At 42.8% G+C, this 26,908-nt stretch overlaps 1 protein-coding gene across 3 annotated transcripts in view; it reads left to right on the forward strand.

The window, feature by feature from the left end:
• Positions 1–26,908, forward strand: part of OCA2 (OCA2 melanosomal transmembrane protein) — a 422,456-nt gene that overhangs the window by 303,164 nt on the left and 92,384 nt on the right. For 2 of the 3 annotated variants that reach the window (XM_059720961.1, XM_019485119.2), the window contains one exon: positions 18,545–18,638. In XM_059720961.1, the coding sequence (XP_059576944.1) occupies positions 18,545–18,638 (94 nt within the window). Of the gene's footprint in view, positions 1–18,544; positions 18,639–19,442; positions 19,539–26,908 lie in introns of all 3 variants that reach the window. The other variant, XM_059720962.1, reaches the window with a different exon arrangement.

A 26,908-nucleotide genomic window follows, 5' to 3' on the forward strand; every position in this document is an offset into this window, starting at 1 on the left:
TGAATACCTCTTCCCAACTAGATATTGAGCCATTCATGATTATTCATTGAACATGATGCTGTATATGCACACCTTATAGTACTTTAATTTAGTCGGTATTTCCTTGGCTTGTTAATGAGACTGTCATGGAAAATGGTGTCAAAAGTCTTGCTAAAGTCAAGGTATATCACATCCACTGCTCTCCCCCTATTCACAGAGCTTGTCACCTTAAAAAGAAAGAAATCATGTTGGTTAAGAATGACTTGCTCTTCATGATTTCATGCTGGTTGTTCCTGAGGACCTTGTTTTCCTCTAGCTCTACATTTGAGAGCAACCAAAGGTGACTAAGAAGCTATGCTGCTGTTAGAAACCCTTTTTTTTATAGGAACCTACCATCAAGATAAGTTAGTACAGCCTATCTGAATAAGATGTACGGTAGTGATTATTAAGCAGTCCCCCACACCACTGGTTTTTTTTTAAAGTCAAGGTGAGCCACTATATTTCATACATTTGGACTTCCTCTTTACTCCCACAGCTGAGCTGCACCTTCGTTTCCTATATCCAAAGATTCTTGATCCTTCACTAACCTTAATGCCAAGAAAACATCACAAAACAGGGCCCCAAACAGTTCACCCAGAATGTCTCTATTGTCCCCCAGCTGCATATGATTAGTGTGGCCCCACCCTGCATGAGGTGAAGTCAGACCAGGTTGCTCTCCACCTCATCTGCATGTAAAATTTTGAAGTATCCCAGGACGTGTGACAAGAACACTGTAACGGGGGCCATCATGAGGCTGGTCTCAAGGTCGGCCTGCTCACCTATCTAGGGCCATCTGCTCTGTCTCGTCTGCCATGACTTGATGAATAAAAGATGACGTAATAATGTGGGAGGCTGCCCATTAAGTGCTCCAATGCCTAGGGTGTTATACATGGCTCCAACCTCCCCTATACTGTGTCCTGTGCCTCACAGATGGCATCCAGATTACCATCCTGGTCCCAAACTTTGGCCATACTCATCGGGCTCTATGTCTCTCACTCATACTGGGTGTCTTGCCCCTCACACACACTCAGGCTCCTAGCCACTAGGCTTCTTGCCTCTCACTAGGCTACAGGCCCCTCACTAGGCTCCATGTTTCTTCCAGACTCTGGGCTCCTTGCCCCACTCTGGACCCCCTTGCTCCTGCTGACTTCCTTGCCAGGTTACCCACTAGAGAGACTGAGGCTATAAGGTGCCCTATACTCACCTTTCACTAGGGAGGCAACTGGTGTGGCATTTCCTGGGGACCACCCTGCCACAGGTAGCCTCACCACACTATCCTACCCTAACCTCCTGATTGAAGAGTGCAGTCATCTGCAGGCTGCTCTGTTGTTTATTCTAGCCCTTAAAATGGCAAGCACCAAAGGAGCCCTGCCACAAACACCCATTCTAGCCGATTATAGTCTTTCTGAGTTTTCTGCAACAGAAGAATTGCTTTAGTATTTTTATGTAGTCAAATGAGTGGGGGGATTTGGTGGCTGCCTATGAACTCATTAGGGGAGATCAGCAGCAAATAGGAAGGGCCCTATTCTCCCCAGCAGTACCTGGGGTGACGAGGAACAATAGCCAGAAGCTGCTGCAGAATAGGTTTGGGTTAGAGATTAGGAGGCACTATTTCACTGTTAGGGTGGCTAGGATCTGGAACCAACTTCCTAGGGAAGTGGTCCTCGCTCCTACCTTGGGTAAATTCAAAAAGAAGTTGGATGAACACCTGTCTGGGGTTGTGTGATCCCAGCATGTGCTCCTGCCAGTGGCGGGGGGGTCAGACTAGATGATCTGTTCAAGTTCCTTCTGACCCGCAAACCCAAACTACTATGAGTGAAAACAAAGAACTGACATTTCCCTAGGGGTGTCTAATATGGGGAGCTTTTAATCTAAAAAGGTTGAGAATCATTGTACTGGGACCTCAAATTCTTCCTGTTTGTTCCCCATGCTTCTCCCATAAATATATAATCACGTCAGGTATGTAACTGGTTGACCTGTATTCTCCTTGAGTACATTGCTAAGGTTTCCACTATTGCTTCCCTTTACTAAGTGTTTACCAAGGTGCCCTGGCTCTTACTTGTTGGCTTTTTACTTCATCCCCTGGTGAACTTAGTTTACAGTTCTCCTCACTAAGTTAGCATCCCATAGCCAAAGAAGACAAAGCCCTGCTGGTGATACCATTTACACAGCCATATTTTGATTGCCAGGATGTGCCTAGTCCTAGTTGGATCTTTACCCTTGACTGAAAGAATCAATAAGAACATTACTTAGGCCCATCACTTTTGCTTCTAGAGTCATGCATGGTAGTTACTTTTGTTTCACCCCCTCTTATTATCATTAATGCATACATGAATAAGTAGCCTGGGATAGTAGTCAGAGGACTGAATTAATCTTGGTAACTTTTCTATGATGTCTTGGATTCAGGCTCCTGGCAGGAGGGAGACTTCCTGAGCCAACAAGTCAGGTTGAAAGATGGATGCCTCAGTGTTCTTCAGGAGGGAACTGTTCACCACCACCACCTGTTGCTTCCTCTTGGTGGCAGTGGTCTTGATTTTCACCCCAGTAGGGGAGCAAGAATTCACCTCTCCTGGTATTTAAGTGGGTTTCTTCACATGCAGTGCCAGGGCTTCATACCTGTTCTCCAGCTGGACAGCTTCAGGTTCACAAGAGGAGTGTTGTTTATTGCCAGAGGTGATAAACTACCAACTTTTGCATTCCAGAGAACCTCTGGGTGCCTTTACATGAATGTGGAGGCTGCTCCGATATGCTGTAATTACAGTGTGTTGGAGCAGACTCCATTAATTGAGTCTGCTGGAATGTGGTAATTACCATGCTTCAGCAGCCTCCTGCATCTTGCGTATCAGCATCCCCACACTTGAAATGGTGGTGGGGTGTGAAACAAGCTTTAGTTAGTTCAGGTGCCCCAACCACCGTTTTTAAACACAGGGACACTATACACAAGAGCTCTCTAATTAAAGCACCTCTAATTAAAGTGCTGCCCCCCCCCCCCACTCCTGGAGCACATATAAATGTGCCCCATGTCATCTGTGTCTTCCAACGCCTTCTCTGGCTGCCCCCCTTGAATGATGTTGGAGGTCTCTTTGTGCATTGATTCAATGAAGGCCTCATGCTCATGGATGCTTCTGAGACTATCCATTTCCTTCTGCAGCTCTCTTGCCTGATTCCTGAGAAGCACCTTTCTTACTGTAAGCATTCCGCCATCTGGCTGTCCTTGGCAGAGACATGCAGGCTGCAGTCCCTGCAAATCTGGCCTAGAGCCTGGGTGGAAGTTTTGGTGGTTAGTGACCATTCCTGGACAGAGCCCACACAGGTACAGGCAGAGGAAGAGCTAACAGCGGCAGGGGCTTTGGCTGTGTTATTTAGCCAAAGATAGAGTCAGCCAAAATTCTGAAGTGAAAGTGAAAAAAGAGCGTTAGTTAAACATGCAGCAGTCTCTTGGTTGTCTAAGGGTGTCAGCTGAATTGGATTCAGTGGGGTGCAATGTGCAAAACAAATGAAAGCTTGGATTGTTATCCTATGTAATAGGGTCCCATCCCATGGGTGGTCATGATGCCTGTGGAGCCCCCCCAGCCCTTGCCTTCTCTGCTGTCTTGAGGCAGCCTCCTTCAGCTCACCTGCCATGCCTTGATGTGATTATATCTTTGAGAAGGGTGGCTATCCCATGGGTCCCCAAGCAAGGTTTCACATTGAAGAACCCAGGTATCACTGCTCATCACCTTATGGGCTAATTATGTGGCCTCCTCATCTCTCCTTATAGCCATGCCCAAACCTTGTGGATGTTACCCTCATTCAGGCCTGCATTCTCCCTGCTTCTCACCCCTTCTGGGCTATGGGACCATGACTTTGCTTCTCACCCCTCCTGGCCTACAGGTCCCTGATCCAACCTACTCTCACCTCTCTGCAGCTGTGCCCTGCTTCCCAACCTTGGCCCCTATCCCTCAGGACCTGGCCCCACTCCCAGACCAATTGAGACTTCCTCCACTCCTACAGTCTTCATTCCTAAATTACTGGTCTTGCTTACCCCAGCTTGGGTGTTAGTGAGCTTCCTTGCTGCAGCTTTTCTGCTCAGGAGCTCTTCTCTCCATGGCTCCCCAAGGCACACTTCCTGTCCAGCTCAGGCCTTGGGCTTATATACTGCAAAACCAGCCCCCTTCTGGGTCATGTGTCTCCTGATTGCCTCCTGCCACACCTGTAGCCTGCTTCATTTGTAACCTACCTGCTCTTAAGGTAGTAGGAGCACCAAGCCTCCTTCTACACTCTAGTAAATAAAAACATGTTTTAATCCACAAAAGATTGTCACAGCAATGCTTTGCATTGCCATGTTAAACATTCTCATGTGTGACTCCAGGCCTGTAATCCACACTCCTGAAGAAGGAGCATGTTTCCTCCGTAATGCATGGGAAGAGTTAGATGCTTAGGCAAGGCTTTTTTTTAGGGGGAGGGGGAGGTGGTATCTTTTATTGGTCCAATAAAAACCCTTGCTTTTTACACATTTCCTGAATCACCACAGTTACAACAACACTCCAACACCATTACATGCCTAGGAATTTGATTTGCCACAGTTAGGATGCTGAGTGTTGTGTTGCCTGAGATAAACACTAGGAAATGTGGAGCAGGAGTCTGTTTCTGAAATCCAGTCTTTCACTTGAGCTTAGGCAGTCCTAAGATAGGTGATTTTTTTGAGACAGGGATTCATGCCTGAAACTTAGGCCTGGATGTAGATACCTAAGTCATCCCTTTAGGGACAGAAGCTGGCTCACATTTGTTTTTCTTTTCAAGCATCAGCTTGAACAATGCTATTGCCTATTGTATGTTAATCTAGTGGTGAGAGAATTCACTTAGGGGTGTGAGACCAAGGCTCAGCATCCTTCTCAGGAAGAGTTTCAAACTCTCATCTGCCACCTCTCAGGAGAGTTTCCTTAATATTATGGGTCGTTCTGGTATCATCTCTGAGGGCAGCTTCTGTATTTTCCAGTATAAAGAATACATAAAGCTTTCTGTGGAACAAGGACTAGAACCAAGGACTTCCTTCTCTTAGGTCTGTGGCTTCATCACTGAAGAGAACTCCAGATATCTACAAAACTTTACTGGTGACAACTTAAGTGCTCAGATATCTAAGGGGTTAGATGATGGTTTTGTAGAAAACACTGCAAGTGAAGTATCTAAATGTCATCTGAGCTCCACTGTAGGTAACTTAGTTCTTTTGTGGGTCTTAGAATCATAGAAAATTAGGGTTGGAAGGGACCTCCAGAAGTCATGTAGTCCAACCCCATGCTCAAAGCAGGACCATCCCCAACTATATCATTCCAGCCAGGCTTTACTGAGCCAGGTCTTAAAAACTTCCAAGTATGGAGATTCCACTACCTCTTTTGGTAAACCATTCCAGTGCTTCACCACCCAACTAATCAGAGATTTTTTTCCTAATATCCCATCTAATTTTCCCTTGCTGCAACTTGAAACCATTTCTCCTTGTTCTGTCACCTGCCATCACTGAGAACCGTCTAGTTCTATCCTCTTTCAAACCCCACTTCAGGCAGTCAAAGGCTGCTATCAAATCCCCCCCTTAGTCTTCTCTTTTGCAGACTACATAAGCCCAGTTCCCTCAGCCTCTCTTCATAAATCACATGCCCCAGCTCCCTAATGATTTTCATTGCCCTCTGTTGGACTCACTCCAATTTGTCCACATCCTTTCTGTAGTGGGAGACCCACAACTGGACACAGTACTCCAGATTTGGCCTCACCACTTTGGACATAATCTTTTAAGGTAGTCAATTTTTGGTCAATTACACTTCACAGTTTGATTTTCCCTTAAGCAGCTAGTTTCAGGCTCACTGTTTTTTTAGAATACTATTTCCTTTTATACTGAGATGTGTTATTTTTCATACCTGCTGCAGATGCTAACTTGGTAATGTGAATCTCTTCCTGTTTTGCTTCTCAGTTTTTAATAGGGGTATGTGAAATGTATTTGATTTGGATTTGGCCTGAATCAGGGGCAGTGATTCGATTAGTTGATTTGGATCACTGTCCCCAATTTGATTTGGCTGAATCCAAATCTGAAGATTTGATGCCGATTCAGAGAATCAGCGATTCGACCATAGACACAGATTTAAATGTTTTTTCAAGATACCAGGTGTGGCTCATGAATGCTGTGATGGTGGGGTGGATGGAGCATCCCACAGGAGCGTGGGGGGGGGGCTCTCTGCATGCTTGACGGCGAACCTGGAAGTGGACCAGATAATTCCGGTCCACTTCCGGGTCTGCCACTGAGTGTTTGGGGGGGCACCCCCCTGTGCCTCCTGGCTCAGCGATCAGCCATGGGGGGACCCTGGGTGCCCCCCAGACTCAGGAGGCACCACTAACCAAGCCAGGGGGCACACAGTAGCGGGGCAGTGCGCTCCCCAGCAGACCTGGAAGTGGACTGGAAGTGCTTCTCATCCATTTTTGGGTCTTCTGCTGAGTGTGCTGGGGAGCCCCCCATGCTCCTGTGGGATGCTCCATCTGCCCCACCATCGCAGTATTAATGAGCTGCCTGGTACCTTGAGGTATGTAGAAAAAACATTTAAATCTGTGTCTATATCCATGTCGCCGAATCTCTGTGAATTGCTTTGGAGGGTTCCGATTCAGTTCAAAGAGATTAAAGGATCTCCTGATTTAATTTGAATTCAGAGATTCAGCCACTGGATCGGGTCAGATCTCTGCCAAATGGAATGGGGGACTGAAGCTTCTCACAGCCCTAGGTTTTAACTATAAATAGCTATTTGCCAGGCACTCTCATGGTGATATTTTAGAGAAACATTTTATTAACATTTTAGAAACATTTAATTAAGTTTGACTTGGTTAGATGAATGAGAAGTTTGTGTAGCTTGGGTTTGGTCGTCACTCAAAAGGAGTTTGTAAACGAAGGGAATTTAGGCTGGGCTTATACTACTAAGAGGCAGTGGCTGGGCAAATGACAGAGATTGAAGGAGAAGGAATGGATGTTTACATGATCTTTCTTAATTTTCCAGTCTTTTTCTTTAGGAACCTAATTGCCTGTTTAAGTTGGGCTCATTTGTCTGTCTGCTGATCTGACAGATACTTTGCATTGCTTTACATTATCATAATTATATTATGAGTTTTAGGCTATCCTGTATTACTGCTCATAATCTGTGAGTTGTTGAATGATAAGAAAGTGGCTGGCTGAGAATTCAGATGTGGGTCTGATGTAGCCCATAGGATGATGTTTTCAGATTCCATACTTCATTAAGTAGTAAAGCAACAGAGGACTGGGGAGAAGGAGGAAAATAACAAGGAGAAAGAAAGCTCAGTGGGTGCAAGTGGAAGCAGAAAGCTGGAAAGACAGGCAAAATTTCCATTAAGCCAGAAGTCTGGTCATCTTGCCTGTTGTTCTTCTTCTGAGTCAGCTGGGGAGAATAGACAAAGGCTGGTAATTCTAAAATTCATATAAGGATATAGCCATTTTCTGGATTGGTCTTGATCTTTGACCTAAAATGTTGATTTTTGTTCTTGCTTTTGGGGCTAATGTCAGTCAAAGCTATTGCATTCCTTGCATGGGTATTACTTTGATCACCCAGACCAAATTGACCTTTTCAAGGACATTAAGTGCCTTGAAACATGTGCTCCAAGGGCAGAAGCAGTTATACAGTTAGCTTATATGAACTTCTAAATATAAGAAAAGCTTGCTAGAGATTAGAGGGCAACGTTACAGAATTTGTTAGTGACTACACCCACATAGTAGCTGCAAGCATTTGATCCAAATACTTACAACTGAGCTAGCAATTCCATGTCTCAGGTTGGTTGGTTCTAGCAAATACAGCTCACACTAACAAAGAACCTCTCTCTCTTGCTCTGTTTTGTCTTCCCAGATTTCTCAAGCGTACCCTGAAATTTCCATACATACTTATCGTACCATAATTTCTCACATACAACATTTTCTGGAATATAATAGACATCTTATTTTGAAAGACAGAATGAAACAAAAAAAGATTGTGGAGTAACTAACTACATTGAAGCAGCTAGGGAACAGATCATGCTCCTTGTGGACAGATTTTACTTTCATTTTTGTCTGTAACCAGCAGAAACTGTTACCTGTTTCTCATATATAATGCATACCACAATTTCCATCAGCTCTTATTTTTAGGAAAAATGTACATTTTATGCAAGAAAATATGGCCTTTCCCCTCATACCCCAAACATTCAGTCTTTTTTCTTATTTATCCGTAATCCATTCTGGAATTTCCTAGATGTGCTAGGGCCAAGTGGTTCTTTCTTTGGAACTGAGCCAAACTAAAACCATGCAAAATTAATTGAATAGCAAACTGTGAAAATATTGGTGAGAATGATACTTTTGGTATATCCTTCGTCTTCAAACAAAAGATACTGTGCTAAGGCTGCAGACTCTATAAACTGCTTTCCTTTGTCTTCCCATACCTCCTTGGATAATCTCTACTTCGATGAGATTCAGCTTTGGCCAGTTGTTCTACATATGTGAACTGCTGGGGTATACATGTCCTCCAGTAGGGGGTGTGTGGTTTAATTAAAGTGGCTCTAAGATCCACTCTAAAGTGCCCAGAGTATCTCACGTATTGGCATTCCTATGCTTAAAAATAGTGACAGGGTGCTTTCTCTAAAGTTTGTCAAAAGAGCTTTAGATAAAGTGCCCTGACCACCATTTTTAAGTGTGGAGGTGCTGATACATGAGTTGCTGGAGGCTGCTGGAGTACAGTAATTACCATGCTCCAGTGGACTCGATTAATCGACTCTGCTATGTTGTGTTGTAATTACAGTGGATTGAAACAGCCTTCCTGCTTGTGTACAGGTGCCCATCATCATGCCCAGTCTGTTGGCTGTCATGGTGCTACTGGGACAGTCAAAAGTGGTTAGTGCAAGAGAGAAATCTGTCATGTTTATATTGGTGGTGCTCAAGTCTGTTACCTTGCTGGTTTAACCAATATTTGTATGTAGATGGTGAGAAATTTATCATTATAGAAATTATGAATCTGTGGTAGAGTAGAAATTTCTCATTACTATTCTTTATGAGTATCTGTCTTGGAAGGACTTAAAACAGATTTAGCTTAAACCTGTGGACTTCTGCTACCTGTCAAAGGAATGACAGTAGTATTTAATTGTCAACAACATCAGATGTGTAGGTAGGTCTAGAAGTCTAAGAATGAATATCTGCCCATTATATGCTGACATCAAGAGATGATCAGCAGATCTTTGCCAGTGCCAAGCTATTTCCAATTTAAGTTTTGGCCTTAATCCAAATTGCATGGTTCTATGACAGTAGATTCAATTTAATGAAGTTGTAGCTGGTTTTGACTGCCTTTTAATGAGAATATTGAGGAATGGTATAATAGGCAGATTTGGTTTTGCTAAAGTGTATATAATTTCATGTCACTTATTTTGCAATCTTCATCTGTATTTTCAAATGTGGCTAAATGCTTATTCAGCACCTGCATTTACAGGAACTGAAACTTTAGGTTTTATGTGTTTTGAACAGTTCCCTTCTTCTTCCCAAATGTTTAGGAGAAAATATGAAACATTATTCATTCATTATTAGGAATTTTTTTCAGTACAGAATTACCTAAGTGTCCCAGCGAAGAATAGAAATATTGTGATAGGCATCTGCCTCAAAGGACTGAAAAAAATTATTCAGTACTAGAACCACTATAGTTATTTCATAGTAATTAATATACCTTTAAAAATCATAGTTTATATGCTAAATAAGAACAAAAAAGGAGAATTTATTAGATTAAGAGATCTGTAAGAAAAATGCTTATTGCATTATCCTTTTATAACATGATTCCTCTGCACAGCTATGTTTTCTTCCACACATGAAACAAATAAAAACCTTTGCTATGCCTTTTAGGCCTTATTATCCTTAAAAGTAGTCATACTGTGATGTTGTGAATTTTGTGGAAATGTTTCTCCTTGTTTACTTCCAAAACATCAACCTAAGTGAACTGGACATGCATATGAGTTTTCATATACATTAAGCTAATCCTGAATTTTCTGTAATCCTGGGGTCACAAAAGTGCTTTTTCATTAACAAATAACTCATGTAGTACAAAGACAGAGATTTATAGAAGCAGAAACAAAAGTTTTTCTTTATTATTGATTTCAGTTTATACTTGAAGCCTACTGAGCCAAAAACTAATTAAACCACATATACACACAGAGTAAACAAATAAAGGACATTTTGCTACTTTCAGATAACATTTAAGGTGATGATTTTTTTCCCCAACTAAAACCCTTTCAGGGAAGTAAATTTATCATTAAGGCAGGAGCTCTTTCTATAATTCCTCATTGTATATAGGTATTATTACAAGACATATACAGTATATAAGACACCTGCTGTTTCAAGATCTGTACAGTATCTAGACACATCAAGTAAGACCAGGATGCCTTCAGTCCTGTCGCCATAATTTGAAGGCATATCTAGAATCACCATCTTACAAATAGTATTGTTTTCATATTCCTAGACCATCTTTACCATCCTTCAGTGATGGTATTTGACAAAAAGTATGTCATGGGCAATACAGAAATGTCTTGTGAAAGTGTTTGGGGGCTGAAGATGAATGATTTGTTTGAATTGTTTTGAAACTGAAAATTCTTTAAATAATTGTCCCGACTCCTTTAATAACATGAAGTTTACTTTTGCATTTAAATTGTTTTTCTCTGTTCTACTTATGCCTTGCCTTTCTGCCAAAATAGTCTACCAGTGTTCACTTAAGATACAAATTCAGTGTATTTATTTCAAAATACATACTTTTAGCATGTATTTAGAGTATGGACAAGCATACATTTGTAGTGGTTTTAGAAGGGGAGGGGGAGCTGCTGCTGAAGTACACAGCCGCTGTTACACTCTGTTAGATGTGCAAGACCCTGTAGACATAAATGAGCTAAGTTGCCTCAACTTTGATCCTGGATGAAGCATGGTTAAAATTGGAGCAGACTTGCAACCCTTGTATCACAAGAGGCTTTTGCACAGGAAGTTACAGCTTAACAGCTGCTGCATGCTTCCAAGCAGCAGCTTCCCCTCCCCTTTTGAAACCTTTATAAATACATTCGTCCATACCCTTAGAATCAGAAATGGACAGAGGAAACTAACCTCTGCAGTTGACGCATACTTCCAAATGACAAATATTACTTGGGATACATTTCTAAAGGCTTTGTTTAAGTTTTCTTGTCCTGCTCTGCTCTTATTCATCTTTTGTCTCCACTTCCCATGCAACAGCGCAGTGCATCTCTGTTGAAACCACAAGGAGAATCTTCTGTGATGATGTTACCTTAGACTCCAATATCATGAAAGGATCCATGGTGGTATACCCTTACACCTATATGGAGCTCCATTGGCATCAGTGGAATTCTTTTGGGAGATAATGGTCTTCCTTAACATGGATTCTTTTCCCAGAATCAAAGCCTTGATAGTGAGGAAAGCAACATTGTTTTTCTCCATGAAAATATTATGCCAGTGAAAATAGAAAAAATGAGAAATGGACATAAAGTAATGGACTGCAAAGGCAATGTAACAAAAAATAATATGTTTACTAGAACTGGTTGCGAAGTGGTTTGCTGATGCCTACACATGTTTTAAATATTTCCAATATTTTCCCATTCCACATGACATTAACTTAAAACCTTTGTGAACTTTTTTTGAAATACCAGGGGAGGCAAAAAAATGTCATTCACTTTCGGAAGTCCAGTGGTTAGGGCACTCCTACAAAGCACAGAGATCCATGTTTCAATTTCAGCCCTGCTTCACTCAGGCCAGGGACTAACGCTTTAGTCTCTCATATCTCAGCTAAATCCTGTAACAACTGTGCTATTGGGTGTTTTAGGGTGAATGAGGCTCTTTGACCAAAATATTATCCTTGTCCAAAGTGGTATACAAATTCCTGTCAAAAGTTCTGGCTTTTCTGAATCAAGATTTTGCAATGAAACCTTGTTTTATTGAAAAATTCCTGACAAACTCTAATCTGTTCACAAGGCTGCATTATTCTTTCTTAAGCTGTTTTTTTACATTGCAAGCCCAGAAGAGAAGAGTACAAGTACAAAAATATAAAAATAAAGAAGAAAGGCAGTGCAAAGTGGAAAGGGGAATGCACTCATATGAGAAAATTGCTAATTAAAGAATATAAAAACAAAAATCTCAGAGTGGCAAGAGCAGTCTAAGAACACACTTTAAGATAAAGGAAATGAAAGGTGATAGAGATGAAGAACTGATGCAGATCTGCAAAAAACATTTATCATTTTAGGGGCAATGAGAAGTAGCAAGTTATTTTGAAAAGACATCGCACTACCGTTTGAAGTATGCTCTTTTTATTTAAAGCCATGTGATGTGCAATGTATGGAAGTACTTTTTCTTATTATACTGTTTCAAGGCTGTCCTTGTTAATTCCATAATGGACCCTAAGATAGGAAGTACTGCTTAATAGAAAAAGGAAGCCAGTCTGGACTCAGAAAAGATTTCAGCTCTTGGCTTAACCAAAGTTTATCCAAGCTTCTGCATTAGTTTCTCATCTTTCAGATTTCTTGCCTCACAGGGGAGTTGAGAAGGTAAAATCCAGTGTTTGGGAAACAATATTACATTAGTGAAGTAATTTAAATCTGAGAGACAATGATCTTGAAGGTGTCCCTATCACTTGTAGTTTTTTCAGATTGTATCAGCATGTTTATTTTGTGATATGAGTAACTGTGATCTCTCACTGGCTGTATATACACATTCAAATGACCCAAGTTTGTTCTCCTGGTAGAAAAACTTGCCCAGAGACACCTGAACAGACATTTGAATGCTGAGCCCCTGAAGAGTGGAGAACTTACAGTGCTGACACTTCACAAACAGGAGCCCCTGTACACACACAGCAGCGTGCTTTGTAGGCTCCCTTAGTCTGTCTGGATAGAAATAGCACAGGGTAGACCTGATTGGATGACCCAGACTGCTCAGGGTCAGCCTGTGTCTCCTTGCAGCACAATGTGGGGCATGAGCACCCCATGCCTCTGGAGGTTGGGGGGGCACAGTGAGCTCCTGCAGGCAGCAGTGGCACTGTTGGCAGCAGGAGCATTGCCCTGGCAGGTGAGGAGTTCCTGCAGTCAGCTGCAGCGCTGTCAGTGGAGGGAGGGTGGCGAGCACTGACCGGCGGTCGGCGACCACCCACAGACACCCCTGGCAGTGGTAGCAGCCAGTGGCGATTGTGGACCACCGGTGGTTGCGGTGGGGCAGGGGGTGGCAAGTGGCAACCACCCGTAGGCACTGCCGGCAGTGTTGGAAGTGCCTTTTCACAGGGGGTGCACTGCCATGCTCAGGGGGAGCACATGCACCCACATGCACCCCCTACGCATTGCCATTGATGTGGGGATTTTAAAGGCATCATGTTCTGCTTCCTGCTTAGGAGCAGAGTCCAGTGAATGATACTGTTTCCCAGATAGGGGTGGGGTAGGGATGCTGGACAACTGTGTTCTTTTCTGAGAGAAGCCATGGCATATACAAACATTTGCAGTGACTCTCCCAGTAGAAAATGAATGTCTGTATGAGGCCATAGGCTACCCTATGTTTCTCATTCCTTCTATTCCAATAAAGGACTTGATTTACCCAGAAGCAATGAAGGTGAAAACATTTTGCAGCTGAATCTCAAGGTGGAGCCCCTAGGACCTCCAGCATTCCTTCAATCGCCCCAATGCACAGTCAGCCACCATCTGGCAGCTGTTGAATTGGTAGTTAAAGTTCTTCTTCCTGGAGTTCAGTCAGCAGTGTATGGTTTCATGAGCCATGGAAGGAGAGGGTAGGCTGGATCCCTGCTGATTGGGGAGTGGGACGGGCAGGGGGAAATGGACAGGCCAGCCAACTCCATGGTGGTAGTGCCAGTGGTGAATTCTCCCTGTTCCATCATCTCGGGGGACCCAGAGTTCCTAAACATATGGGCACTGTGGACCCATCCAGACCACTCGACATTTATATTGGTGAAACAGCTCCAGTAGCCCACAACAGGATGACCAAAAAGAAGCCCTTCCTGAGGTATGGTGAGGGAAGCAGAGAATGGGGATGTGGATCCTATCAGTGGCCCCCACACAGTTTGGGAACCCCAGATGCTTGAAGCCAGCAATCATCTCTCATGGATCCCTGAGCTTAAGCATCTGAGGCCCCAGCTGTTGCAGAATTGCCTTGCATGCTTTGGGCATAGGGAGCATCACCATTGTCTGCCCCACACCAAACTGGGTGGCCACGCACTGGAGACTGTCAGGATTTGCCAGCTTCCAGATTACCATTGCAACCCATCTGTCCATGGACCTGGGGCACCAAAGCCTGGTGCTAGAGCAGGGGTTGAGCTCAGAGCAAAGGTCCATGAACGTGCCATGGGGCATTCTGAAATTCTTTCTCCATTGCTCGTCATCCCAGGTCCCAAGCACGAGTTGCTCCCACCAGTTCAAGAGCCCAGTGTCTCAGTGGGATCCAAAATTGGGCATGCAGATCTGTGGCTTCAATGCAGTTATCTTGTGCTTCATGCAGCATGGCCAGCAGGATGCCTACAGCAACATCATTGTCCTCGATGTAACGAGCTACTAAAGCCAGCAGCAGATGATTCTGGTGCTTCTTCTGTCTGAGAAGTTTAGCAAGGGAAATGATTTCTGTGACTTGGCTGACCACTCTCTTAAAGATCCAAACCTACCTGGAACAGTCAGCTCGGTCAGAGAGATTATGATCGGACCAGACCTGTTCCTCTGCCTGGCCAGGGGATTTGAATTGCCAGCTGCTGGAGATTGATCAATCAGTGTGCTTTGGCTCTCCGCAACAGCTTCCACCTCCCGCCCAGCCCAGCCAGACAAATAATATGAAGAGTCTGGTGTTTTTTTTCCCTCTGTGAGCCTCAGGGGAGGCTGTGCTGTCTATCTCCCCTGGCTTGGCAGGGGATAGACAGCACAGCAAAGCAAGTCTTTGAAGACTGAGAGCCAGACAGCCAGCAGCAAGGGAATTTCAATTAGCACCATAGTTGAAGTTTCCAAACCTCCTGCCTGGGTTTGGGAACAGGGGTGCAGGCAGCACAGCCATGAGGGAGAGGGGGCAGGGTTGAAGCAGGGACAGTACCCCCAGTGGACTGGGGTTTCTCTCCTTCCAGCCTCTACACCCCACCTTCCACCCCCAGGAAGCCCAACCAAGGCAAAAATAGCCTATATGAAGAGCCTGGTGTCTTTTTGCTCCATGAGCCTCAAACCTGGCTTGGAAGAGAAGTATTTATTGTTTTATCACAACAAAGCAAGGCTTTGAAGACATTTTTTGATGTTTATCCTAGGGAGTCCCATTACACTGTACTGTACAGTAAGCCCCATTAGAGTGGCTGTAAAGAGCATGAGTGGCATTTGCATTTTTTTTGTTCTGTTTTCCTTTTCTTTTTTCTTTTACTTGACCTTCATTTAGCAACAGATCATCCTTAGTATTTGTGGCAGTGTCATGTGGAAGGTGCAGTGGATTTGAAGTAATTGGCATTTCCAAGCCCTCTGCCTGGCTGTGGGGCAGGGGTGAAGGCAACACAGGCCCTGGGGAGCAGAGGAGAGCTGTGGTCAGCCCCCAGAGAGTCCCCAGCCCAGGCCAGCTCCAGCAAGCCGTGCACACTGAGCTGCCAGATACCCATGTAAATTCCAGAACTGTGATTACAAGTGGTCGATTGAAATTTTCCCATGGCCGTTTCTGGCAGCATGGAGGCTGGCTGGCCAGGTTGCAGGTCACCGACTGATCCAGGAGTGGGGGCTACGGGCACGGGGCTGTGGGGAACAAGGCAGGGGGCCATATTGAATTTCCCTAGCCCAGGCTGCTTAGTGGAGTGGCAGGGTCTGCAGCTGCAGATTTCCCTTCTACCCCACCACCCATGGCCAGAGTGGCTGATGGGGCCACATTTCTCCCCCGGTCCTTGGCCCATACCAGCAATCACCCATCTCCCCACCTGCCCAGAGATCCCAGGGAGTGGAGGAGTCCCTGAAGTTGGGGCTTCTCCCTCCATAGCCGTCTGTGGCCAGCTGGGATGCATTTCGCTGCCAGCCCCTGGCCCATTCTGGCAACAGCTCAGTATCAACTTTAGTTTGTTGAAAGTTTGGATCCAGATTTGCTTTCAAGCTGTCCAAATCAGGTTTTGTCTTTAGGTATTCTATCATCTTGTTTTAGGTGAGCAGGCACTTCTGTTTTATTGTGGAGAGCCATAAGGCATAGAGATCACTGCCTCTTAATAATATGCATTATTTTAATTTATTAAAAGCTGTCCCATTCACTTCTCTCAGCTGTCAATTTATAAAGTGAAAACAAAGCATAATTCCAAGGTTATTTTAATATGACTCTCTCTTAGTCCCACCCTTGTTCCCTCACATCTTTCTGTCACAATATCTGACCCCCTAAATATAATTTTGTTTGCAATATAAGGAGATATTGTATTGTGCTCTGTTTCAGAATGGTTATTATTTTCTGCAATCCCTGAGTACTATGGAATTTGGAAGCCTTTATGAACATTTGGTGGATTACTTGTGACAACCTCCAGATAGAGCATATGATTATTTCAAGAGTTTTTGATTGCCTTTCCTCTGATCTATTCTTTGTAAACTGAGCTCTTGAGGATCTGAAGTATTTATGAAGTCAAAACAATTAACTTCAGCATTAATTACTTTCTGATCTTTTTCTTTCAAAGTCAAACTAGAAAACTCTCCAGAGAGCCATAAGAAATAACATGGCCAAAACATGAGTGTGATCTTATATCAGTGGTAGCACAAGAAAAATATGAGTTTAGAAAAATGAATTTCTAATGTATTGCAGTTGACTTCCTGTATTCTACTTTGGAAAAGTCCTCTTTTGAAGGCTGCCCCTTTTCCTCAAAAGTATGAGTTAGGTTAGTTAGAATACTGAAGGTACTAGTCCCAGTTCTGCTGTAAAGAAAGAAATATCCCAAAAGATATTAGAGGTTTTTAGAGGTACAGGGCATGTCTACACAAGAGGTTTACTGTGGAGCTGATTAATTAGCTCCACAGTAAATGCGGACACAGAGTGATATGGCTAAACACAAGTAGTACCCTGCAGTGGCATTGTTTTGTGCACTGCAGTGGATGTGCAGAGGGTGACAGGGCTGGCTGGGGCGTGAGGGTACTTCAGTGCAAGGGCTGCCTGCTGGCTAGCCCCACACTGGAGCACCTTCGTGCCCTGGCTAGCCCCCCTGCAACATGTTAAACCAGGTCAGAGCAACCCGGGGCTGTCAGGCTGCTTCAGAGGCTGCTGCAGAGCAGCCCCAGATCCCCTGCCAGCCCAGGGCTTCTCTGACTGGGCTCCATGTACAGCAGGGAGGGGCTGAGGGCTGGTTGAGGCATGAGGGTGCTTTAGCACAGGGGCTGCACCTTTGTACCCTTGCCAACCCCTCGCTGCGCATGGAACCTGGTTGGAGCAGCCCTGGGCTGGAGGGCTGACCCCCTGGTTTCCCTGCCAGCTCAAGCTGCTCCAACAGGCCTCCATGTGCTGTGCACAAATAAATTCCAGAGCAATAAGCTCCAGAGTTTATTTCTGCACATTAATTGCATATGTAGATGCGCCCATAGTTAGCTACACAACTTTTATCAAGTACAAGCAGGGCTTTCCAAACTAAAGGAGTGCATAATGAATTGGACAATTCCAATACTTGAAACACCTACTTCTTTTCTCCATTATGTTAAGGAATGTGTAAAAGAAGAAATGGGAAAAGGACAGCAAGAACTAAGAAGTAACAAGAAATGGTAAAAATAGAGCATGTCATTTTACTTTGGGACTATCCATTCTGAGAAGGATATAAATCATCAGTACTCTCATTCGAATCCAATGGAGTTATGTTGGTTTTCATCAACTGATGATCTTGTCTAGGTTTTTTTTTCTTTATTAAGAAAGAACATTTGTACTTCATTGCTTATAGGCAGACTGTACCTCTTTGCTACTGAAAGTAGTAGTGAATGTACAGAGACTTTGAAAAATGTTTGCTTTTCCAGCTTGCTGCACTCTGTTACTAGTTTTTAATAAATTGCTAGTTTTATGTATGCATGAGAGATTAAAATCTATCAGATTTATTTCCCAGTCTCATATTTACATAAAAGAAAGACATTCTTTTTTTCCCTTAGTACTTACAGTCAATAGTACAACATATTACAGGAATATACTTTCTTTCCAGTACTACCTTTGTTTTCTTTGTATGCTGGTTGCGCCTTTTCATGTATAAAGCCAATAATCAGCAGGTTTCTCTGAATACAGGTCCTTGGTGTCATTGTGACAACTGTTATATTGGTGTTACATTTCTTCATCCTCTGTGTGGGGAATCAGAGGATGGTGCCAGGCTTATCTCTATGAAAGCATTAAGCTATTTATAGACTCCACGGTTGTTTTGTAGAATAGATGGTTTTTCAGGTCTATGCAAGGGGATCGATTTTACTTTTCTAACTAGCTCATTTAAAGTTCTAACTGAATGACAAAGCATAGGAAGAATAAAAAGAAAAGCACAACTCTAAATTAGCATTTGTTTTTGTCTTGCAGGTAATGGGACATTAATAGGGGCATCTGCAAATGTTGTGTGTGCAGGGATTGCAGAACAACATGGCTATGGCTTCTCATTCATGGAATTTTTCAGGTATTTATTTAGATATATTCTATTAAATTTTCATTCACTACTTTTTTCCTTCCACAATTTTGTCTGGATGCCTGTGCAGAGATGGCATTAATCAATAGAATTCAATTAACATGTAAAAACATTGGAAGAAATTAGATAATTATTATATGGACCTTCTGCAGTAAATCAAGTGTTGTTTATCATTGGAATTGTTGCCCAAATGGCTAGTTTCGTTCCCCTGGAGGCTTGTCCAATTGTCCTCAAGGAGAGAGTCACACACACATACAGGCTAGGTCCATCACATGTTTATTGTTTATGTAAACAGGTTCGGCTAAGAGGCTAATGCCAAAGCAGAGCCGAACGCGAGTCCGGCCCGGAATTACATTTTTATAGCTTACATAAACATAGTCTTGACGTATTAGGCATTTATTGGCAGCATTATAATTTCCTAGTTGTTACGTCTTATCTTGTAGGCTGAACTTAACTTGTTATTGGTTAGTGTGACTTATCAGGGTTGGTGCATGCGCATTCAAAAAGCAGAACTGCGGCAGAAATCTTCTGTCGCATGCGCAGAGGAAAAGAGGAACTACGGCAAAGTTTAGTAATCTTTTAGTAACCCCGGTGTCTGAGTGTAATTTTAGAACACTAGACACAGATGACTTCAGAATGCCAGGCAAGCAGAAAGAAAAGCAGACCACAACTCAGTCGTTGACCTCGTGGTCTTACACAAAGGGGTCATAAGATGGTCATCAGACACTTCTATTATATAGTTGCTGCTTAAGCATTATTACAAAATCATGGAGTCTAACCTATTTTTGACTACAGAATTAGCCAGCAATCTCAAAAAATAGGTCAATGGAGTTTCCAGATCTAAACCAGGTGTATGAAAGTGGAACTTCCCAAGGAATAGAAAATCCCAAGGTAAGATTTTTGAAAGTAGACTGGCTTTCAGTTTGCCATAGGATTTTGGTTGCACTGTTCTGTAGATTTGTACCTGGGCACTTCTGGAAAGTTTTGGTTAAGCCAATGAAGTGCATTGATGGATGATGGATTTATATCAGTATAAAAGTGGTGTAAACACAGAATAATGTCAACTGCATTTACTTTCAACTGTGTCATTGCCAGAAAGACAAATGAATTACAGCTAGATCAATTGTTCACCATTTATTGTCTGTGGACAATTTGCTGATCACATGATGGTGGTTTCCTTTACCTAGTTCAGACAAAGCTAAACAATTTATTTCCAACAAAGTTCAAATACATGTTAGACCAGACCTCCACTCAGTATAAAGTGGTGTTTGTGCAGCTACACTGAAGTCAACAGAGATATTTAGATTTAAACCAGAAAAACTGTGGTTAAAAAACTAAGTGCCCTGCACATAAACAATTTCTGTAGTTGCTGATAGGGAGATACATTATCATAAGGGGCAGTGACTCAAATGGGATGAGAAAGATGATGTGCATTAAGATATGGTTCATAGAATAAAAAAGTTTTGAGAGTCCATGAATTAAAACAAATGATACCAAATTAAAGTTATTTTAGGGGAAAATGGACTAGCTAGCTTTTTGGTGGAGGGTAGTGGAGGATAGTCATAGAGATCTTCTGAAGTAGAAAAGCAGGAAAATAGCACATCTAATCAAAAAATTTTTTTGGTGATATATGAAGTAGAAAGTTGTATTAAAATGGGGTTAGATGAAAGAAGACAACGGAACTCATCTGGTTTAGCAGAGAACTCTTTGGTGAGTTTAAACCAGCAGAGAGCAATGCAAATAGTTTGGGGGCTGGGTCACATAATTTATGAGGTGAGGCTGAGGGAACTGGGTTTATTTGGTATGCAGAAGAGAAGGCTGAAAGGGAATTTGATAGGAGTGTTTAACTACCTGAAGGATGGTTCCAATGAAGATAGAGTTGGATTGTTTTTAGTGGTGAGAGATGACAGAACAAAGAGCAATGGTCTTAAGTTGCAGCAAGGGAGGTTTAGGTTGGATATTAGGAAAAAAATTCTCACTGTGAGGGAGATGAAGCACTGGAACAGATTACCCGGACAGGTGGTGGAATCTCCATCCTTGAAGGTTTTTAAGACCCAGCCAGACAAAGCCCTGGCTGGAATGATGCAGTTGGGGCTGGTCCTGCTATGAGCAGGGCAGGGGGTTAGACTAGATGACCTCATGAGGTCCCTTTCAACCCTCATTTTCTATGATTCTAAATCATGGATGAAATAATCTTGGCATTTTCTACTGTACTGTTTTTGTCTTCAACCATCCGTGGGTTTTAAAAGAAGTATTTTAGTTGTTTATTGTTAAAATATTTCATAATGACACATTCTAATATTATTTGCATATTATCATGAACAATCTTTGCATCACTGGTGCCAACTATGAGACTTGGACTGCTACCAATTCATACCTTGCTCTGTGAATAGTATTGTTTAAATGCATTCAACATTGCTGATAGATCCAGGTTCTCCTTTCTCTCAGCAAGGACCTTGTCTTGCTTTTTTGGTTAAAAAACAAAACAACATTCTAGTAAAACCCTTTATTTTATAAGACTTTGAGCAACCCTGTACTTGATTTAAGTAGGGCAGGGACATCTAATTGACTAAAAATGGGCTTAGTGCATTTTGCTATTGTACATATCTTTTAGCCTATCTGGTTTTTATAGCTCGGGATTGATGAAAACTGTGACTGAAAGCAAGCCCAGTTAAGGAATGAATTGCAGTTTATTTAGCATACAACACCCTGCTCAATTTACTTGCATATTTAGAGCACATACTACAAGTAACTTCTTCCTATAGTTTTTGTCCTTCTCCCATCCCCCTTTTATTTTCTTTTTTCTATTTCCTCACTCCTCTTGCTTTCCCTTCTATTGTTCCTGTGAAGCCCTTCAACTCCTTGCCATATTTGGAACTGAATCAATAGAAACCTCAGCGAGAGGTGGCTTGAGCTGGTCTTGCTTACATTCCTGACAAATTCCAAAACAAACACTGCTTATACCTGAATTCAACCTTAGCTGCCATATTTGAACCAAACATGCCTAGACCCTATGTTCAGAAGGATATAACACAGATCTAATCTGGCTGATAGTTTGCCATTTCTGCACCTTTTAGGCTATATACACTCTTCTGCATTTGGAGTAGTGTGCAATGATTACTGATAGACTTCTTAGAGATTACAATCAAGTGCATTTACAAAACATGTGATAATAGTGGGCTTATTTTTTAATTTAACTCTGCACACGTTTACAGACATTCAGATGCTGGTTGTAGTATTTAACTTGCATTTAGCCATTTCCTATTATAATGAATAACTTTGCTTCTCTGTTGATTTTATCCCAAAGCATTCTGAAAGCTCCTGTGACTGTGAAAACAAGGGTTTATAAAACTTGGCTGTTTTCTCAAGCAGTGTTAGTTAGATTTGTCTTTCATTGCAGGGGATAGGAGATGGGCATAGAGGCCTTGGTACTACCATTCTCACTCATGTTTTCAGTGTGACTGCTCAGAGACAAAGGTGTTGTTCATTGTGAATAAAGGTAGCAGGACTGAATCCCGTGTGGTCCCTGACAGATGGGGCAATGATCCTTCCCTTCTGTTCTCCCTCTGCTCTCCAGGGGTTCATCAGCTTTCTTCTTTTTCCATGGGGAATATTTGTGCCAATTAAATTTATTAAATAAATAGTGTACTATGATTTCTGCTGGCATTGTCAGGTTTTCTGTGTACTTTGCTTTTATTTGATAATATATTTTGAGATAATGGCACAAAATGATTTATACATGGTTAAGTGTGACTAGTAGTAGATTACTAGATTTGGATAAAGTAATAATTCTTCCTTTTATGTGGTTAGATTAATTTGGCTTAATTCTTTTCCCATTTACTTTTCATATTAGCATTCTGCTTTATTTCTAAGTTTCAGGCATGAAAAAAACAGAAATGCTGAATCTTGCAATAATTTTCAGCACAAAGATTTAGTTAAGATCTGAATATCTATTCTAACTTTTGGTTGCTTAACTGAATGAAAAGTTGGCATTTCTCACAGAAAGCCAGGCCCTTGTCAAAAAGAACCCATTTAATTTATCTCAAATTTTCATGTAAAACTGTTGTGATGGAAACTTGCCCATGAATTCTAGTGAATATAACATTTCAGATGTGAAGAGACATTCTCAAGCCTAGTAAGGAATCCTTTTTCTCTATACAGAATAAACAGGCTGCAGATGTTGTCAGGGATGTATCAAGAGCTTACTCACTACTAGCCTTTAGAGGACCAAGTGCTACTTTAAATCCAAAGTGTTTTCAGTGGAAGTACTTTGGATTTACACTGGTATAACTGAGAATGGAATTGGCTCAAAGTGTTTTGTCAGAACAAAAGAAGCAGCAAGACTGTCTCTGAGGACAAATTCATTCCTGGCTAAAAGCTCTAAGTTCTTTCCACTTTCTGTGTTTCTCAATGCTATTTGTCATGGCAATCCCTTGATTTGAAGATGATCTCTACCGTAGCTCACTGATGGGTCTTTAGATGACTTAAGAGCCCAAACCTTGAGCCATAGATCTATCCAAAGAAGTTGCAGGTCCTTCTTCAGGGGACAGTAGGCCATAGGCTGGTGTTTCTCTCCTTTTCCTTCCTCCACTCTCTCATCTTTGTTTTGCAAGCAAGATGCTTTACCTAGAAATGAGCTGCCACTTGGTTGAGGATGCAGAGCCACTGGAGTTGGTCAACATCCTGCTCCTCCCAGCTCTTGATATCAGCATCTGTTTTCTTGAGGTATGCCTTCAATGTGTCCTTGTAGCATTTCCTTTGGCTGTGGTAGGATCTCAGGCTATTACTAAGCTAGGAGCAGAGCACTTGTTTTAGGAGCTGGGAGTCAGGCATCAGAACACAACATCCGGTTCAGTGAAATTGATGCTTGAGGATCAGTGACTCAATGCTGGTGACATTGGATTCAACAAAGATGCTGGCGTTTGTGCAGCAATCTTCCCATTTGATGTGTATGATTTTCCAAAGGCATCATTGGTGATATCTTTCCAGGCACTTGAGATGATGATGGTAGGTCACCCACATTTCATATCTGTAGAGGAGAGAGAGGATGATGACTTAATTGTAGACCTTGGTATTTCCAGACATCACAATGAATAAAGACATGCTGAAGCAATTTCTCAGAGGAGGCACTTGTGCACTGGATCCTGTTCTGGTTCTCCTCATCAACGTTCATTCTTTGAGAGAGGCAGCTACTGAGGTAGCACTTTGGGGTCTTTCTCTCAATGGTAATTTAAGGAAGGGGTCACATTCATGGCCTGAGGCAGGCTGATAGAACACTTTAGTTTTTTTGATGGTGAGAGAGAGGCCCAAAGTTTGGTAGGCTTCTCTGAAAAGATCCTGCACGGTCTGGAGGTTTTCCTCAGTGTGCCCAAGAATGGTGCAGTTGTCAGTATTTTGAAGGTCAAGGATGGTTGTTTTGAGTACTTTGGTTTTTGACAGAAAATGTCCTAGATTGAACAGCTCTACACCCATTCAGAATTCTATATCAATTCCAGAAGGAAGGCAGTCCTTAGCGAGAAACAAAATGACTGTTAAACAATGAAGAACAGAGTTGGGGCAATGACACTTATCCTTGCTTGACCTCAGTTCAGATGACAAATGGATCTGTCTCCAATCCACTATATAGGATGGTTGCAGTCATCAGGTCATCTGGTCTAGTAGCCTTGTTATTCTTGGTTTCCTTCATGGCACACTAAACTTCTTCTAGGATAGAAGGGTTAGTGAGGGATCCTCTTTTAGGGTGTTGGGGGATGGACTCAATGATGGTGTTTGCCACAGTTGACTTATGGTTCAGAAATGCCTCAAAGTGCTCTCTCCATCTATCTTGGATAGATTCATTCTCTTTGAGAAGTGTTGAGCCATCCTCTGATCATAGGGAAATAGGACCATGAGAAGTTGGGTTGTAGATGGCTTTCACTGCCTAGAAAAAGGTGCACATGTCAAGTTTGTCAGCATAGAGCTGGATCTCCTTGGCTTTATCTTGGCATTATCTTGCCACTACTGATTTTTGATTTCTAGGACCCTCCTTTGAGCTTTGGCTTTGAGGAACTGATACATCTCCTTCTGCTGAGATGAGGTGTCATTTTGCCAAGCAGAATAATCCATTCTCTACCAGTCAAGGAGGGGCTTGGATCTTGGTGTTGCTTCCATTGAACCAGTCTTGGTATTAATGGCTGGTATAGCCAATGGATTCAGGACAGGCCATATGAATGGAAGTTTTAAACCTCTTCCAGAGTTTCTCAGTGTCCCTCAATGTTGCCTTAATTTGTGAACAGAGCAGAGAGCTGCCCATAGAGACAGTTTTGGAGATCCATATAGACCTTTGGGACATGAAGAGAATTAATGTTGACAATCCTTCACATTGGTTTTGACTGTTTTTGGTGTTTCCGAGCAAGCAAGATGTTCATAATAGATATGACAAGATGGTACTATGTCCAGTAGTCATTGGTTCCTTGCATAGCACATGTGATATGGGCATCCATTCAATCATGGGCTCTAACAATAACATAATCAAGGAGGTGCCAATGCTTAGAGTGTCTCCATATGCTTTTGTATTTGCCATTCTGCCCACCCAGGTAATCTATTTAAGGAGTTCTTCTGCCACCTGGGGACTGGTAATGGCTTGTATGGGGACTGCCTCTGGGAACCTGGTTGCATAATCTGTGATTACCAACAAAAATGAATACCCTGCCAAACTCCTGGGAAGGGGTCCCACCACATCAAGTGCAATATGAAAGAACGGTATGTCTGCTATGGGCATAGGTTGCAACGGTGCCTTAGTTGGCTTATTCCAGCTTACCTTTTGACATGCCAGGCAGGCCCAGCAGAAACTCTCCATCTGGTTATACATCTTGGGCCAAAAACACCACTTTGTTAGTCGGGCCTTTGTTTTGTTGCAACCCATATGCCCGCCCAGTGGATTGTCATGTGCTAACTTTAGCAGAGGAGCCCTAAACTGATGTGGTGTTAACAACTGGGGAATCTCCTCCCCCTCTAGTACCCCTTTCTTTATCCAGTAAAGTAACCCTCTCCTAACCTCAAATCTCAGCAGGTTCGCATAGCATCCTGGGTCTACCACATCCTCTTCCTCCTTAGCCAGGTCAGTCTCTATTATGGCTTGGAAGTCATGCTTTTTAGCTTGGGCCCTCCAGAACACCTTGCTGCTGGACAAACTTTCTACATCAAAACTCTCAATGGCCAGAACATCTTCCCCACTTCCCAGCAGGCCAGCTTCTCCCATCCTGTCTTCACTTATAATATTTAATATTTCATAAATTTCCCTCCAGTCTCAGCCTAAAATTATCGGGTATGGTAAGTCACGAGCCAGCCTGACTGGCATTTCTCTAGTGGTCTTCAACATGGTGACCTCGTAGACCCTCTGAGGGTAATATGTGCCATGCCTGTGCGTGCATGTCAGTCTAACAGGGGTGGCTTTTCGTTCATACTTGCCAGGTGCCAGTGTGTTGTGTATAAATGTATGAGCACATCCAGTGTCAATGTTTGCTTCAAACCTCTTGCCTCCTACCCATGCCTCCACAACAGGTCCAGGCAGTGGGCTACCGTTGACCTCCCCCCCCATATTACAGTCTATGGATTCCACCCCTTCGGTTTCTCCAAGACCTGGTGTTATTCCCATGTTTTTAAAGGGAGAGTGCGGTACCTTAGGTGTTGACCGCATCAAGTTAGTACAGTCTCAGGACATGTCCCACCTTCCCACAGTGGAAACAAATTACTAGGTTGTGGTTGGGCCTTCTGTAATCCCGAGCCTCTCTATTCCCCAGCCTTGTCTTGTGAGGCTTAGGGTACAAGCCTGCCTTCACATTCTGATCTGGAGGCCTTTCTCCAAATGCACTGCCAAAATTTTCTGACAATCGCAGTGCCTCGGCTGAAGATACTGGCTGATTGGTATTGAACCCAACTCTGGGTTTCCTCATCCAAGTTGGTCAGGAACTGTTCTAATAAAATCTTGTTGCAGATGTCTGTTTTTGAACTTTTTACAGGCTTCACTCACTTTGTTATGAGATCAGCTAAGCGGTGCAACAAAGCCCTTGGGTCCTTTTCTTCTCTCTTCTTTTTAGCTCTGAATGCCTGCTGGTAGGTCTCTGGGTTGTTATGTAGTTAATATAAAATTTCCCTTTTTACCTTGTCATAGTCCATAGACTCATCCCATGTCATAACCTATAGGATGCTTGGGCCTTTCCTATTAGCAATATTCCCAGCTGTCCAGCCCAGCAGGATTTTTCTAGTCTGGCTGCCAATGC

This window comes from Alligator mississippiensis, chromosome 1 (genome assembly GCF_030867095.1).
Source record: "Alligator mississippiensis isolate rAllMis1 chromosome 1, rAllMis1, whole genome shotgun sequence".
NCBI classification, from domain to species: Eukaryota; Metazoa; Chordata; order Crocodylia; family Alligatoridae; genus Alligator; species Alligator mississippiensis.